This window comes from Cryptotermes secundus, unplaced genomic scaffold (genome assembly GCF_002891405.2).
Source record: "Cryptotermes secundus unplaced genomic scaffold, Csec_1.0 scaffold289, whole genome shotgun sequence".
Lineage (NCBI taxonomy): Eukaryota > Metazoa > Arthropoda > Insecta > Blattodea > Kalotermitidae > Cryptotermes > Cryptotermes secundus.
Window position 1 is genome coordinate 106,099 of NW_019722431.1, and position 14,003 is coordinate 120,101.

General features: G+C 39.4%; 1 protein-coding gene across 1 annotated transcript; it reads right to left on the reverse strand.

Moving 5' to 3' along the window:
- Positions 1–1,695: 1,695 nt before the first annotated feature.
- On the reverse strand, positions 1,696–13,714 carry LOC111861348 (N-acetyl-D-glucosamine kinase). Its single transcript, XM_023845831.2, has 8 exons — positions 13,452–13,714; positions 7,184–7,268; positions 5,987–6,085; positions 5,554–5,695; positions 4,940–5,050; positions 4,156–4,279; positions 2,736–2,910; positions 1,696–2,444 (listed from the first exon to the last, which is right to left on the reverse strand). The coding sequence occupies exons 1-8, from the start codon at positions 13,481–13,483 to the stop codon at positions 2,184–2,186; spliced, it is 1,029 nt and encodes a 342-aa protein (XP_023701599.1). The 5' UTR covers positions 13,484–13,714; the 3' UTR covers positions 1,696–2,183.
- Positions 13,715–14,003: the final 289 nt, after the last annotated feature.

A 14,003-nucleotide genomic window follows, 5' to 3' on the forward strand; every position in this document is an offset into this window, starting at 1 on the left:
CATTACATAAATTAATGTTCAAAGAATGATCGAATTAATTGTTCATCTGTTTTGCGCGAATGATAGGTATCAACCACAAACAACCTAACCCAAATCTACACAACAAAATAAACTTGTGTAGTACCATGGCTGTATGAAGTATACATGTATTAATGAATATTGCGTATAATGCCTCATGCCGAGCCATAGGCCAGCCCTCCATATAGTATTCACGGTTTGGTTTCGTTAACCATGGGAGGAATGTTACAGTCTGTTCTGTATATTGTGCAAATTCACGCCAATACATACCAAAGACCATAGTACTGAACCTTTGGGTTACCATGGGCAATAATGACCATGTGAAGAAATGTAAAAGAAAGTTTGAATGGTATGAACATGGTTATAAAGGATTACAGGGAGCCAGAGTGATGAAGTATCTGTTATATGAATCAATCCTTGTGGAAATATCAATGGATGATTTTATAATTTTATTGATTAAACAATGAACCATTTTTTAAAAACTCAACAAAAATGATTCAAGCAAACTGAACACATAACAGATGCTAAGTGCTCATACTGATACATGTATGGTAACCATTATTTCATTTGCGCTTTGAACTGCATAATGCATTATAAAACCTGAGTTATAGTAACAGTTCAGTACACACTACAGTAATGAAGACAGCTGCAGCTCAACTCTCGAAGTCATATTCTGATAATCCTGCAGATACTAGAAAGAACTACATTTACATCAGACCGTGTGATACTCCAGCCATTTATCAGCAGATCAAAGGTTAAATTCTCAGCCCACATGTAGCCTATCCTTCCCAGTTCATCATTTGTATTCACTTTCAATGCTGTGTAACCAATATGGTTGAAAGTACACTGTTACATAATATCAAAGATCATGTCTAACCATCTATAACTGAGTTGAACAGTCTTATACTGAACAGATTTCTTAAAATTCAATATGGGAGACTTTCAGTGTATTATCAGACAATTCCAATTACTGGCCATATAGACCCATAATAAAATCAATTTTACTTTAAGGTCATAAATGAGCATTTGTATGTATATCAGGAAGTCCACCAAATTTTATAAACAAACCACCAAACTTAATGAATGGCAAAAAATGCCATGTTGGTTACAACATTACGGAGTACACCCTTTCAAACCTTGTTATAAACACATTCAAATTAGACAACCACATGAAACACTACTTTCAAAAAGAATCTATACATAGTTGTGACAGACATGATAGAAAATAGATGGTGTGAGCACCGCAGAATATATCACTGCTTGTTTTAATTCTCAGCACATGAAAATCCTTGCTATTCATACTATGGAAATGACAGAGAAAGGACACCTTGTTTCTCAGTAATATACAGCAGCAGTCTGAATCACTGAAATGTTCAGGGCAATGCAAAATTGTTCAAGATACACAATTTTAATGCCTCTGAAGAAAACTGAAAAATACACAGAAAAAACTTTCACTTCAGAATTAAAGGGACAAAATTACTGTATGTAATGCTCTGCAGTCTGGTAGATAAGTACTAGCATTCTGGAAGAGTTTGATTTGTTTCATTCTGGTCCGTCACATTAACAATTACAAATATAAATCACTCCGTCCAATGTGACCTGTAAGTTTTTTACTACATGAAAACTCAACACCCTTACATGTGTCGGTCTCTGGTCTGTGGTCCACAGAGACCGAAACATGTAAGGGTGTTGAGTTTTCATGTAGTAAAAAACTTACAGGTCACATTGGACGGAGTGATTTGTATTTGTAATTCTAGAAGAGCCTGTTAACTCAATTTTTAATGCAGAAGAAGACCAGCAGACTACCTTCTTCTATCCTGAAGACTGAAGAAGCATGTTCCATTGAAATAATGGTATATATATACCAGACTATACTGCATCACATCCCAGAAGACTGTCTCTTTCATATTCAACACTGTGAGAACTCCATATCTCGCAAAAGGGTAATGGTTCTGAAAAACAAGCAGGATTCATTTCAAATTATTTCCCTGGGATTTTGTTATTTAGTTTCAATTCTGGTTACATATGTGGGTTGGCCTGTAACTCAAAACATCAAGTCATAATGGTAATGATGGATCTCTACAAGTTTCATAATAAAAATGTTTTGATGACTACATAGATTCATATTTCTCATGCAGTATTAACTGTCAATATACAATTACAGTTTAAGTTTGATCACCATTATATGTAAAGAAAATTTCATAGTTGTGTGTGTAGTCCCTTGGCAAGTCAAAATGTATTTCCTTGGCAGCTAGATACACTGAACCTGTCGCTATGCTTGTTGTTAAACGTAGAAGAGATAGTCTCTGGAGCTTGGCTGCACCTTCCTTCAACTGTGTTATAAATCCTGGTTTCAAATACTCCCAACTGAGCCATACCGAACCCACACACACTACTGGAAGTCCTCCTGGTTCATTCAGCAATTTCTAGAGCAAAATGAGAAGGAACCATGACAAATAAAACACTATGTGAAGACCTTCTCAGCATACATTCTATTATTTATTATAATTTATTACTGAATGAAGTTTGATAAATTGCTCATATATGCAGAGGCCAGTGAGGTTCATAAGACCACAGCCTATGTATCAATCAATCCACTTGACCAATTTCTCTCATCTCATTTGACATTCAGTTTCAACAGCATCAAATTACACATAATCAGCCAGACTAAACCATTACATGGTAGTCTACTCAATTCTTTGCTGACATATACTCACCCTGTCTACCTGTGGAAGAAGTGCTGTTATATGGCGTGCCAGCATACGGCCCGCCTCCTTAAACAACCACTGGGAAAGCCTGTCCCCCTGAACTGCTGCCTTAGCCAAGAGTTTACACAGACCAGCAAAGTGACACTTGTCAAATTTGGTATAGCAGTGATCTAGTACATCAAATCTACAACACATATTTTCACTAAATTTAGTATGTCAGTGGTCTGACACATACAATCTACAACACAGATGTTCACTGAATTTAGTATATCAGTGGCTGTCACATTCAATCTATAACAAAGATGTTCACTGACTTTAGTATTTCAGTGGTCTGGCACATACAATCTACAACACAGATGTTCACTAAATTTAGTATATCAGCGGTCTGGCAGATAAAATCTACAACACAGATATTCACTGAATTATCACATTTCTAAAGCAACTGAAGGTTACTGATGCAAAGCAAATATTTATATGTTCTTGGGCAGACATTTCTTCTGATACATTTTAATACATACCCTCCTTGTCTGTTTTGTGTTTCATTCTGCGAATCTAAGGAGAAAACTTGAAGATATTATGAAATTAACTATTTACTCTACCTGATAACTAGAGCAGTCGTAATTGTTAAAGCAATGTGCAAAAATTGTGGAACAGATTTGGGGTGCAATTTGAATCCTCATTCCAAATTCTTTTGAAATTATATGCATAAATTTTATTTCTTAATTTGAACGTTGTTCCTCTTTAAAAGTTTTAGCTGGTATGTAATTTGAAATGGACAGGCACAGTGAACATATCCCAAGCAAAGAATGGGTTCTCCTTCTAATATTTTGTATGAAAAGATAGCTTTATGACCTCAGCATGACTGCAACTGCTGTCCATAATACTTTTCAACCACACAACATATTTTCATGAAGAAAACTCTAGTCACTCTCCTAATCAAGAAATCCCATGTGGCAAGTAAGTAAAGGTATCCCTGTAACAGGGCGTGGAGGCCCATAGGGTTGTGAGATGTTGAGGTTTCTACATATTCCAGACAACTGGCTCATAGATGGCAGTAAGGATGTCAGCCTTGCACACCGGCCGCCCTTTACCCCCAAGAATATTTTTTTAGAACATTCCTAGTACTCATTTCTGTTAGAGGCTGAATCGATCGCAGGGCAATAGTGTGGCTGGAAGGATGAGGTAAATTGAAAAAATCCACTGCATCAGGATTTAACCCCATGACCTTCTGGCTTGTAGCATATTGCCTCAACCAAGTACACTATCACTACCCTTGCATGGAACCTTATGAATCATTATTCTCTTCACAAGATCTCACCTTTATCGAGCCAGATGAATCCAGTGAACACCTTTGCACCATATTTTACTAAGATTCAGTTTAATAGTATCCTGCTATCTGCACCTACATCTCCCAATTAAATCCACTCACCTAGTCTCAATTTTATAATGTTCCTGAACTGACTTCCAGACTACTTGTGTTGGATGTGGTGGTTGGGAAAAGTTGTCCTGCTCATCAAAACAAATCTTTATAGCTTTATGCGAGATCCACCATGCTGGAATTGAGAACAAATTTCATGAGTTGAAAAACCCGATGAAGCTAAGTCAAGCAAGGAAAATGTTACGTAACATGCCTCCAGTTATGGTTCACTCAACTTTCTATGCCTCTGCATGCCTCAATCATCATAAGGAGGATATAGGATAAACTCCTCTAAACCCATTTGTAGTGGTGATGGCCAGCAGAAGACATACGCAAATGAATGTATGCTCAAAATAATGTTCTGAGCAGGGTCTTTCATTAAAAGTCATCTACATGTCACATAATGCATGCATGAACTCCTGCTAGGTTCATCCATGTTAGACAGGTCTAATGGTAGGGAATAGACAAAGGGTAGCCCCTGCTTCTCAATGTCAGAGGTTGTGTGTGAGGCTAACAACCTCACCTTGGAAAACAATATATGACAAGACACCTAATGATGGATGCCAGACAGAAGAAGGAACAGCAGTGTAAGAGAGGCCAAAGTTCTTAAAAGACTGTAAGTCAAGGTGTATCACCCTGTCACTAGAAGGCAAAATGTACATCTTACCACTAGGTGCTCCAATCTAAGAAAAGTGGACTCCTGTCTTCACCCTTGCAGGGTAGACAGGAAGCAAGAATAGCCAAAGACTATACCTAGATGCATAGGTCACAAGAACAAGACAATGAGGATATTCACCAGCACCCTCATCCCCCATGATGTGGCCCCACCCTCCACACCTGTGCACAGAGCCGTCAGGGTTGAGTAATAAGCAATTTGAGCCAGTTCCTGCAATCAGCACAATTCCACCTGGAAACATTAAAACACATAATTAGCCATCCAACACATGGCATAATTAATAAGGTATCTGCTATTATTTGCAACAGTAAAATAGTACTACACCGAAGATGGTTATTTTGCTTTATTTAACAGCCTGCCATGTATATGTCACATAATGCAAACTCAGAGGATTAAAGTGAATAATGAACTAGGTAGGTTTGGGAAGAAACTACCATAGCCTACTGCAAGATAAGTGTTCATGTGGGGGATGTTAGGAAAATAAGGTGGCAGGAGAGAGGGGAAACCTTCTCCAAACCCAGTCAGCCCCCAAAATACTCAAGTTCACATTCTGAGACTGAAAATCTGGAAACATCAACACACACTTCTGAAATTTGTGATATGTGCAATCCTTTCCATGCAGTTTTATAAAATGAAATTTCCTTATGTTATTTATATCCATGGTAACTTAGACATAATGCCCCTTGATGAGTGAGACATGTTGTAGAATGGAAAGGGTTAATATTGGTACATACCATTTTCTAACACTGCTGCTATGGAACCAACAGTATCACTGCAGACCACATAATTGCTGCTCAACATGGGGAAATTCTTCTGCAATTCTTCCTTCAGCTGTTTGTTGGTCTCCTCTTGTTCACAGCCACTCAGGCTCATACCCTGTAGCACATAACATTTTAGCTGATCAGTGTTTAAGTGTGCAGTATCAATGTCAGAATGGGAGATAGGCACAGCAACCAGAGGTGGGATGAATGAAAGTGGTAAAAATGAAATATTCTGACATATAAATGGGAATACAGTTAGAGATAATGAAATACACACAGAACTTGAGAACCTACAAGACTACATGGTGTCACAATCGAGGAAAGCACAACCTGAATAATCGCTGCCATAAAAGCCTCAAAATCTGAAACACAAAAAAAGTAACAAGCTGACAGCTGTATCACTCACCAGTGCATTAAGCGGTTTCTCTGAAGGAAGCTTTGCTTCATGCTTCGCCTGTTCAACCATTTTATTGATTCGCTTCTGACACTCTTCCATCCCAAGGATCTGTAATCCACCACACACAGATTACAGAAAACAATTACTTCAAATTATGACGCATTCATTGCACAGAACGTACAATAAACTAAACATGGAGTCAATTCAAAAAAAGTTTCAATGAAAATGTGTCTTGACTCTGTCCATCATCTAGAATTCTGCAAGAACACTGCATTTCAGAAACTGCATTGGAAGGGCATTCTTGAACACCAAAACTGACAGAGTTGAGGGGTCACTTTCATAACCTGGCTGCATTACACCTGGGGAAAGAGATCCCAGTGTCCACACAGTGGACGGTTGGGTGAGCCCCCGGTGAGAATTAGCCCTGAGCATCCAGCCAATTTCCACTCACTGAGCTACCCTGTACCATAAAGGTAAAGTTGTCCCTGTGCTTCACTAATTAAGCACTACACCATGAATGCATATGGGGAGTGGATGTATAGATCCACATTTTCTTGACCTCGACACTAGTTGGAGGCGNCGCTGCATTACACCTGGGGAAAGAGATCCCAGTGTCCACACGTCCAAAAGCATTTAAGCTACAAAATGGATGTTCCAAAACTTACAATACAGTTATAGGAAAATGTATGAGAATGTCTGGGGTCAACATACCCAGTGATTTGTTCCAGGTCCAGCAACCTGTGCCAGTTTCTCTCCATTTCCATTGAACAACACTAGATTTGAATGTGTGGCACCCCTGCAAAACAACAAAAAGGGTACTGAGATNAACCCCTTCCACTTTACCCTGGAGAAAGGGCCCCTGGTACCCATTGGAGAGGAGGCTGGGTGGGCCCCAGAGCCAGTCTTAATGACATGGAGAAGAGAAAATTCTTAACCCTACTGAGACTTCAACTCCAAATCCTCTGTCATCCAGCCCATAGCCAGTCGCTACACTAACTATGCTACGCCACCCTGGCCCATATATAAACCATAAAATGCATTAAAGTAAGACCACATTAAGGTATATAGCTTTCATTTGAAATATTTTTCAAGTAATTTTCACTCTCTCTGTATTAAGTCCAAAAGCATTTAAGCTACAAAATGGATGTTCCAAAACTTACAATACAGTTATAGGAAAATGTATGAGAATGTCTGGGGTCAACATACCCAGTGATTTGTTCCAGGTCCAGCAACCTGTGCCAGTTTCTCTCCATTTCCATTGAACAACACTAGATTTGAATGTGTGGCACCCCTGCAAAACAACAAAAAGGGTACTGAGATGGGTATTAGAAATAAAGATAAAGGAGAGAAACATGAGACAACCAAAAATAAAATTGTTTAGACAGGTACAGGAAGACATAAAAAAGATAAGAAAGAGTCAGTAAGAATTTGAAAAGAGCCAGGTCAGAGATGAAGCCCCCACTTAAAGACCATGGATGTGATACTGTGCTGCCTGGTCAGGGTGACCACACACCTCAGGGGCTGCTGATAGGTGAGCATGGAACAATGGTAGAATGACAATTAGGAAGGGGAACTAAAGACATTCACAGAATAGCAGCTTCAGTGTAACTTCATCCACCATGAATGGCACACGAAACCAACTGGAATTGAACCCTATGACCCACAGTGAGAACCCAGCATCTAACCACGTGTGCTATGGCACGAATTACTTATATCATCACCTGAAGTTTTTAGTAACATATGCTAGAGTGCAACCAACAATACAGCCCTGATGACAAATATTCACCGAAACTTTAGGCTGTATATTACACTATAAGGGAGTGTCTGGGTCAACACATTGCCTCAGTGTGAACATTCACTTACCACAAGAGATCAAAGATCAAAAATGATTATCGCTGTTAACCTCAATGACCCCAGAAACAGGCCCTGAAAACATTTATCATGTAATCATCATCATCATCATCATCATCATCATCATCATCAGTAATCTGTCAAGACGACAGGTCCACAGTCTCTTCCAAAACAATTCCTCCATTTAATGCGATCTAGAGCTTTCTCCTTCAAATGACAGTATCCTCTTCTGTCCCCAAGGTCATCCAGCATCTTCTTACGTCTTCTTCCTCGTCTTCTTGTCACTTTATCATGTAAATAAGATACAAAATGTACTCAAGTCTGAAGAGTATGATCTCCTGGGCTGAGCCATCATGCAGTCCAGTGGAAGTTCACTGATGTCTTGGAGGAATGTCAATGAACGTCTACCAGACTCTACAGCATCAAATACCAGGAGATAATAATATTCATAGTCACTGCTGTCAGAACCTCAAATCCAACCAACTTATATCTGGTTAATGATATTAATTTTACTAATTCAGCTATCAATGCAACAAATGTTCACTGTCCCCCCCCCCACAGAGCAAGACAAAATAAGTCAACGAGCTGCTAATACAGCAGATATGTGACTTCAGCAGAAGCCCTGCAACAACTTTTGTAAAGGTATGGACCAAGAGATGGTGATACTAGTGCCACTCTGACTTCACCATCTTAGTGTTACTGACAGTAGGCAATTGAAATGGGTTCCAGGTACAATTCATAAAGTCTTCTTCCTACTGCACTGACTGAAAGTAATGGAGAAAGTATCTGAAACAATAAACGTTCAAGCACAGAACCCCAGAGCCGGTCTGGACAATTTGGAGAAGAGAAAATTCTTGACCCTACCGGGACTCGAACTCCGACCCCTCAGTTGTCCAGCCCGTAGCCAGTCCCTATACCAACTACGCTATCTCGTCTCCTCTTTCCTTAGAAATACTTAGGAAATTCTTCAGATTAATGTTTATTGAGGGACATAAATTGTAGCTACGAAAAGATGAAAGTGAAGGACGCAAGCATCAATTAATTACAGGATTATCTGGAGGCACTGAGAAAACCACTCCGAACCTCGGTCGAACCAGGCCGCTATTTTCGCTTAGATAATCGGACGGGAGTGGATGAAACAACTGCAGTGGGGGTAGAGAAGCTTGGGCCCCGAACGAGGGGGCCACTCCTTCTGCTATCAGGCAACCCAGACCGTAAATATTATTTTCTATTTTTATTTTCATTTTTCATCTGTCGATATTTTTAATACCAATGACCTGGGTTGGTATAATCACATGTTACAGAGATGTGGACATTTCATCTTGAATTAGAACAAACAAGGACATAAAACCGTAAATTAAAAAATTCAAACAGATAATTTAAAACACACGGCAGCACAACGCAGCCCATAGTATGAGTCTGGACAGTGCTGCTCACGTGAATGTGAAGTTGAAAGCACCGCGCCATGTAGGCGTATGGGGGGAATATAAGTATATATAAAAAGTAATAAGGATTATATCTGGAGTAGGACCTAGAGACTCTTGTAGGGATCTTTTTAAGAAATTGAATATACTGCCATTGTCATGTGAATACATTCTCTCGTTGATGATGTTTGTGATTGATAATCAAACTAAATTTTGTTCAGGTTTAGATGTTCATGGTTTGAATACAAGAAATCGAAAGCCATTATATTTGCCAAACTCGAATCTTTCTGCTTTTCAGAAAGGTACTATGTTTACTGCCATTAAACTATTCAACAGATTGCCCATAACCATTCAAAGCCTTAAAGAGGATAGAATTAGTTTTAAAAATAGGCTGTTTTTATATCTTATGAAGAATTCTTTTTATACAGTTTCTGAATACGTGGAGCATAACATAAACAATTAGTTTTAATTATTTTGTTATCTGTGTGTTTGTTTAAATTTTTGTATGACGACCTTCATGTCCATTTGTTTGGACTTGTGAAATGAAATGTATGTATGTATGTATGTATGTATGTATGTATGTATGTATAGCCACATGTATTCTTAACTTCGGCCGGTCACGGTAGCCGAGCGATCTAAGGCATGTACTGTCTTCGCTTTGAAACCGGGATCGTGGGTTCGAATCCCACTCAGGGCATGGATGTTTAGTTTGTGTGTGTGCGTTTTTCTGTGTTTGTGCACAGGTAGAGGCCTTGCGGCCAACTGATCACCCGCCCAAGGGATCCTACCGAATGTCTAAGATCAAGAAAAACCGAAGTGAACGGAAGTTCATGGAGGTAGACCTAGGCCCACTGGGGCTGTAGTGCCAAGGAAAAAAAAAATCTTAACTTCGGCACTAAATGAAGGTGAGCGGTCAACTTCATAGCCTTGCCGCTTTACCACCGGGAAGGACCCCACAGTGCCGACTGGATAGAAGGCTTTGTGGGCCCCAGAGCCGGTCTCCAAAAATCTCTTGCCGCTGCCTGGAATCAAACTCCGATTACTCGGTCGTCCATTCCGTAGCTTAGTCGCTATATAGTGAGATATCCCGGCAAGGAGTGTCATAAACTTAATTATATTCATGTAATTTTAACTGTAGCCGTTTCTTATCAGTTACATATTTTCGCAGTTTTATATTTACTGCCGTCCTTATCACTAGGTACACAAAGACACGAGGTGTTTTCTGTCTTCAGTCTTCCGCCAAATCTTGTCTCTCTGTGCCTGATGATAAGGAACGCAATGACAATATGTGGTTAGGTATTGCGGAGGCTTGAAGAGTACAGTTTTCTTGGATGTGACGTGATGCAACCTCGTAGAAGTCTGCAGAAGTTTCGGAGAAACGTACCGTTTCTATCTTCTGGTTCAAAGAGTAAGTCAAGCTAGCAACCAGCAAATAGCAGGCAGCTCAGATATCTCGAGCGCCGGGAGGGGTGGAACCAGACATCTGCTTAGAATTTTGAAGAAAAAAAAATGAGAAGCAAAGATGGAAAAATACCAAGTATCAATAACAATAATTAAAAGTATTCTTTAAAATATTACTTTACCACGAATACTGTAAGACCATCAAAAACAGCCTTTAAACAATTTACGTTTGTAAGCAAATGTTTTGTGCAACCCCCCCCGGGAAAATGAGCCGGGTTAGTGCAGTTGGTATAGCGTCTGGCTACGGGCTGGACGACCAAGGGGTCGGAGTTCGAGTCCCGGTTGGGGCAAGAACTTTCTCTTCTCCAAATCGTCCAGACTGGCTCTGGGGTCCACACAACCTCCTATCCAATGGGTACCGGGGGCTCTTTCCCCGGGAATAAAGCGGCAGGGGCGTGAAGTTGACCACTCACCTTCAATTAGTGCCGAGGTCAAGAAAATGTGGATCTATACATCCACTCCACCATACGCCTTCATGGCGTAGTGCTTAATTAGATAAGCACAGGAAGAACTTTACCCTTACTCCCCCCCTGGAAAACTGGATTCCCATTCCTGCAAACTGGCTTCCCTCCGCTCCCAAAACACACACACGGGAAAAGAATCCTGGTGGAGCCCATGCTTGCAGTGGTCCGGCTGGTTTGTGCATTTGGATGTCCACACTCTTCAGCACATTTTGACTTCATACAAATCTGCACATGTAGTGGTTCTCGTGGGCATTAAGACACTGAGTTCCTGTTATACTACTAAACTCGTGTCGACTCCACGAACGAGATCACGAAGTTCAGCTGTGTCGTTAAGTCGTCACGTCCATTGCTGCAGACAAGAACTCGCAAACTTGCGGCATTCCTTTTTACGCTGTATTCAACGTTGACTTATACAGTTCTTCCATTATTCTTCCATCGGTGAGCCTTCATGAACGCATTCTAGAAATGGTGCGTTTCTTTTTCTTTTCTTTTGTCAGGAAATGCAACCTCAGCAGCCGCCTCCAACCATTCTTTTATTATTTTTCAGTCAATAAATACCTATTCTCTTTTTGTGGGGACGAGAATTTCAGAAACGATACAACTAGCAGGCACTGCAATGTCTCATTATAAAGCTCAACTTCTGAATAAATTTTGCTATTTCGTAAGAAGGTTTTGAAGCTGGTTATTTTGTGCCTTCTTATCTGACCATGAATGTCACTCAACTCCGATGTATGCTTTGTCTTCTAGTGTCCCTTAACATCGCTTTCTTTTAAAACCGGGGCATTTTAATTACAATCTACGAAGGCTGCAGCCTCTTTAATACAATTAAATAAATACTTTTAAATGTGCGACATTTTCAATAACTTTTCTTGAATTTATTGCAGCCATGCTAGGCCACAACAACTTATTTTTAAATTACTCTGTGGATAATGTTAACGCCCTCGAATTCTATTCATCACTACTGAAGTGAAATGTCGTTAATAACAATTAACAACGGGCGCGAAACTTCAAAATAATTCTCATGTATTCCTTCCAGTCGCGTTTTTCGTCTCCTTGATTTTTAACGCGACAATATAAAAGCGCTGTCATCTACTAACCCATTAAAAGCTTAAATTCGTGTGAATGATACTATTATAAAGAATTTTGTTTCTACCTCACAGGAAACACAATACGTCTCCGCTACAAATACCTAATGGTTAATGCTATTTATTGTGTTAATCATATGATACACATAAATATACTCTGCGGGTAAAATGCATAATTTTTGTATTTTGAAAAAGATAGTACGTATAGAAACCTCTGGGCTTTATAGGGTAACACAGAAACTGCGGGTACAGTGTTAGTAACGATAAACGTCGTTGTACAACCACTCCGTCTGAAGTTTCCCAAACACTATTCAGAACTTTTAAACCAACATGATAATTCGAAAACATCTGGTTTCTCGAAGCCATCATTTCGACCATCAGAATAATCTTACTTCAAATTACCAAATGAAAATAATTCTAGTAGTCCAAGAGATCAAGTTCGCACACAGGAAAAGACAAAGAACAGTTGACAACAAAAGTGATTACTCGTATATGCACTGTAGGCTGACCTCGTCTTATTGCAATAACTGGATATTAAATATCAACACCTGCCAACTAAATGCCTGCTTCATAAATGCAGCAGTTATCTTGTATTTTATATATAACCGTTTTTAATTTCAATAACATATATATTTCTTTACAAATATTTTGGAATATTGATTTAAACACTATTTTTTGTTGTTCGTCGGCGGAATACATTCGCGTGCCGCACCCCAATATCTGACGGACCGCGGTTTTGACGCCACTGACGTACAGTCACTGTCGAAATCAGCAATGAATAATAAATTATTTCCCCATTCATGATTAGGGAGTAAAAATTATTAATTACGCACACCAAATCATATGTAATAATAATAATAATCATGAGCGATGATTGCCAGCGGTTAACTGCAATACCCATAACCGAGCTGGGCGGTAAGGCGGCGAAGGGTCTTCGTAACGGATTTATAACAATATCACAATTTCCATAAACTCACATACGTCAGTGCCATGCTTGGAAATCAATGGCAAATACTGTGCTGCAATTATCAGTAATAGCAAAAAAGATGACATGAAACAAAAAGCAACCTAGTCAGTATGGAGACTCTTATAAATATATCTTATATTAAATATACCAATAAAATAAATCGTAAATAGTATAAATGGCGTGCCAGATCCTAACACAAGATATATTGCAAACAAGGCTTACCCTTCGATTCCTCCAAGTATAATACTGGCCATTTGATAAAATTATTCGAAATGGTAAATTAATGTTGTACCGTTAACCTCTTCGCTTTCTTTTTACCGGTCCTTACACATTACCACTGCCACACGTCGCTTACCGACACTACACTGCCAGTAACAATTTAAGAAAACTGACAGCTGACGTTAAAATTGAAATTGCCAACGTGCCGTGTTTCACGCTACGAATGATACGCTCCATGGACATTAGAGTGGTTTTAGCAACTGGAGAAGTAACATCTCGGGTTCATGTTAACTACCACCAGAGCGCACTGACTATATTATGGTGACCGGTGAGAAAAAATGGGAATACACTGGAAGTAAAATAGGTTAAAGGAGGCATACATTATCGAAAAAGTTGTCCAGAATCTTTATCTAAATGATGGTAATTACAAAAAGATGCCAAATCTATGAACTGCAGATAATACATATTGGATAGGAGCTGGGTGTGTCTCTAAATAGGTGACAAATAGAAAAACCTCAGATATCAACTGAACCCAAGTCATCCAGTCATTTTACT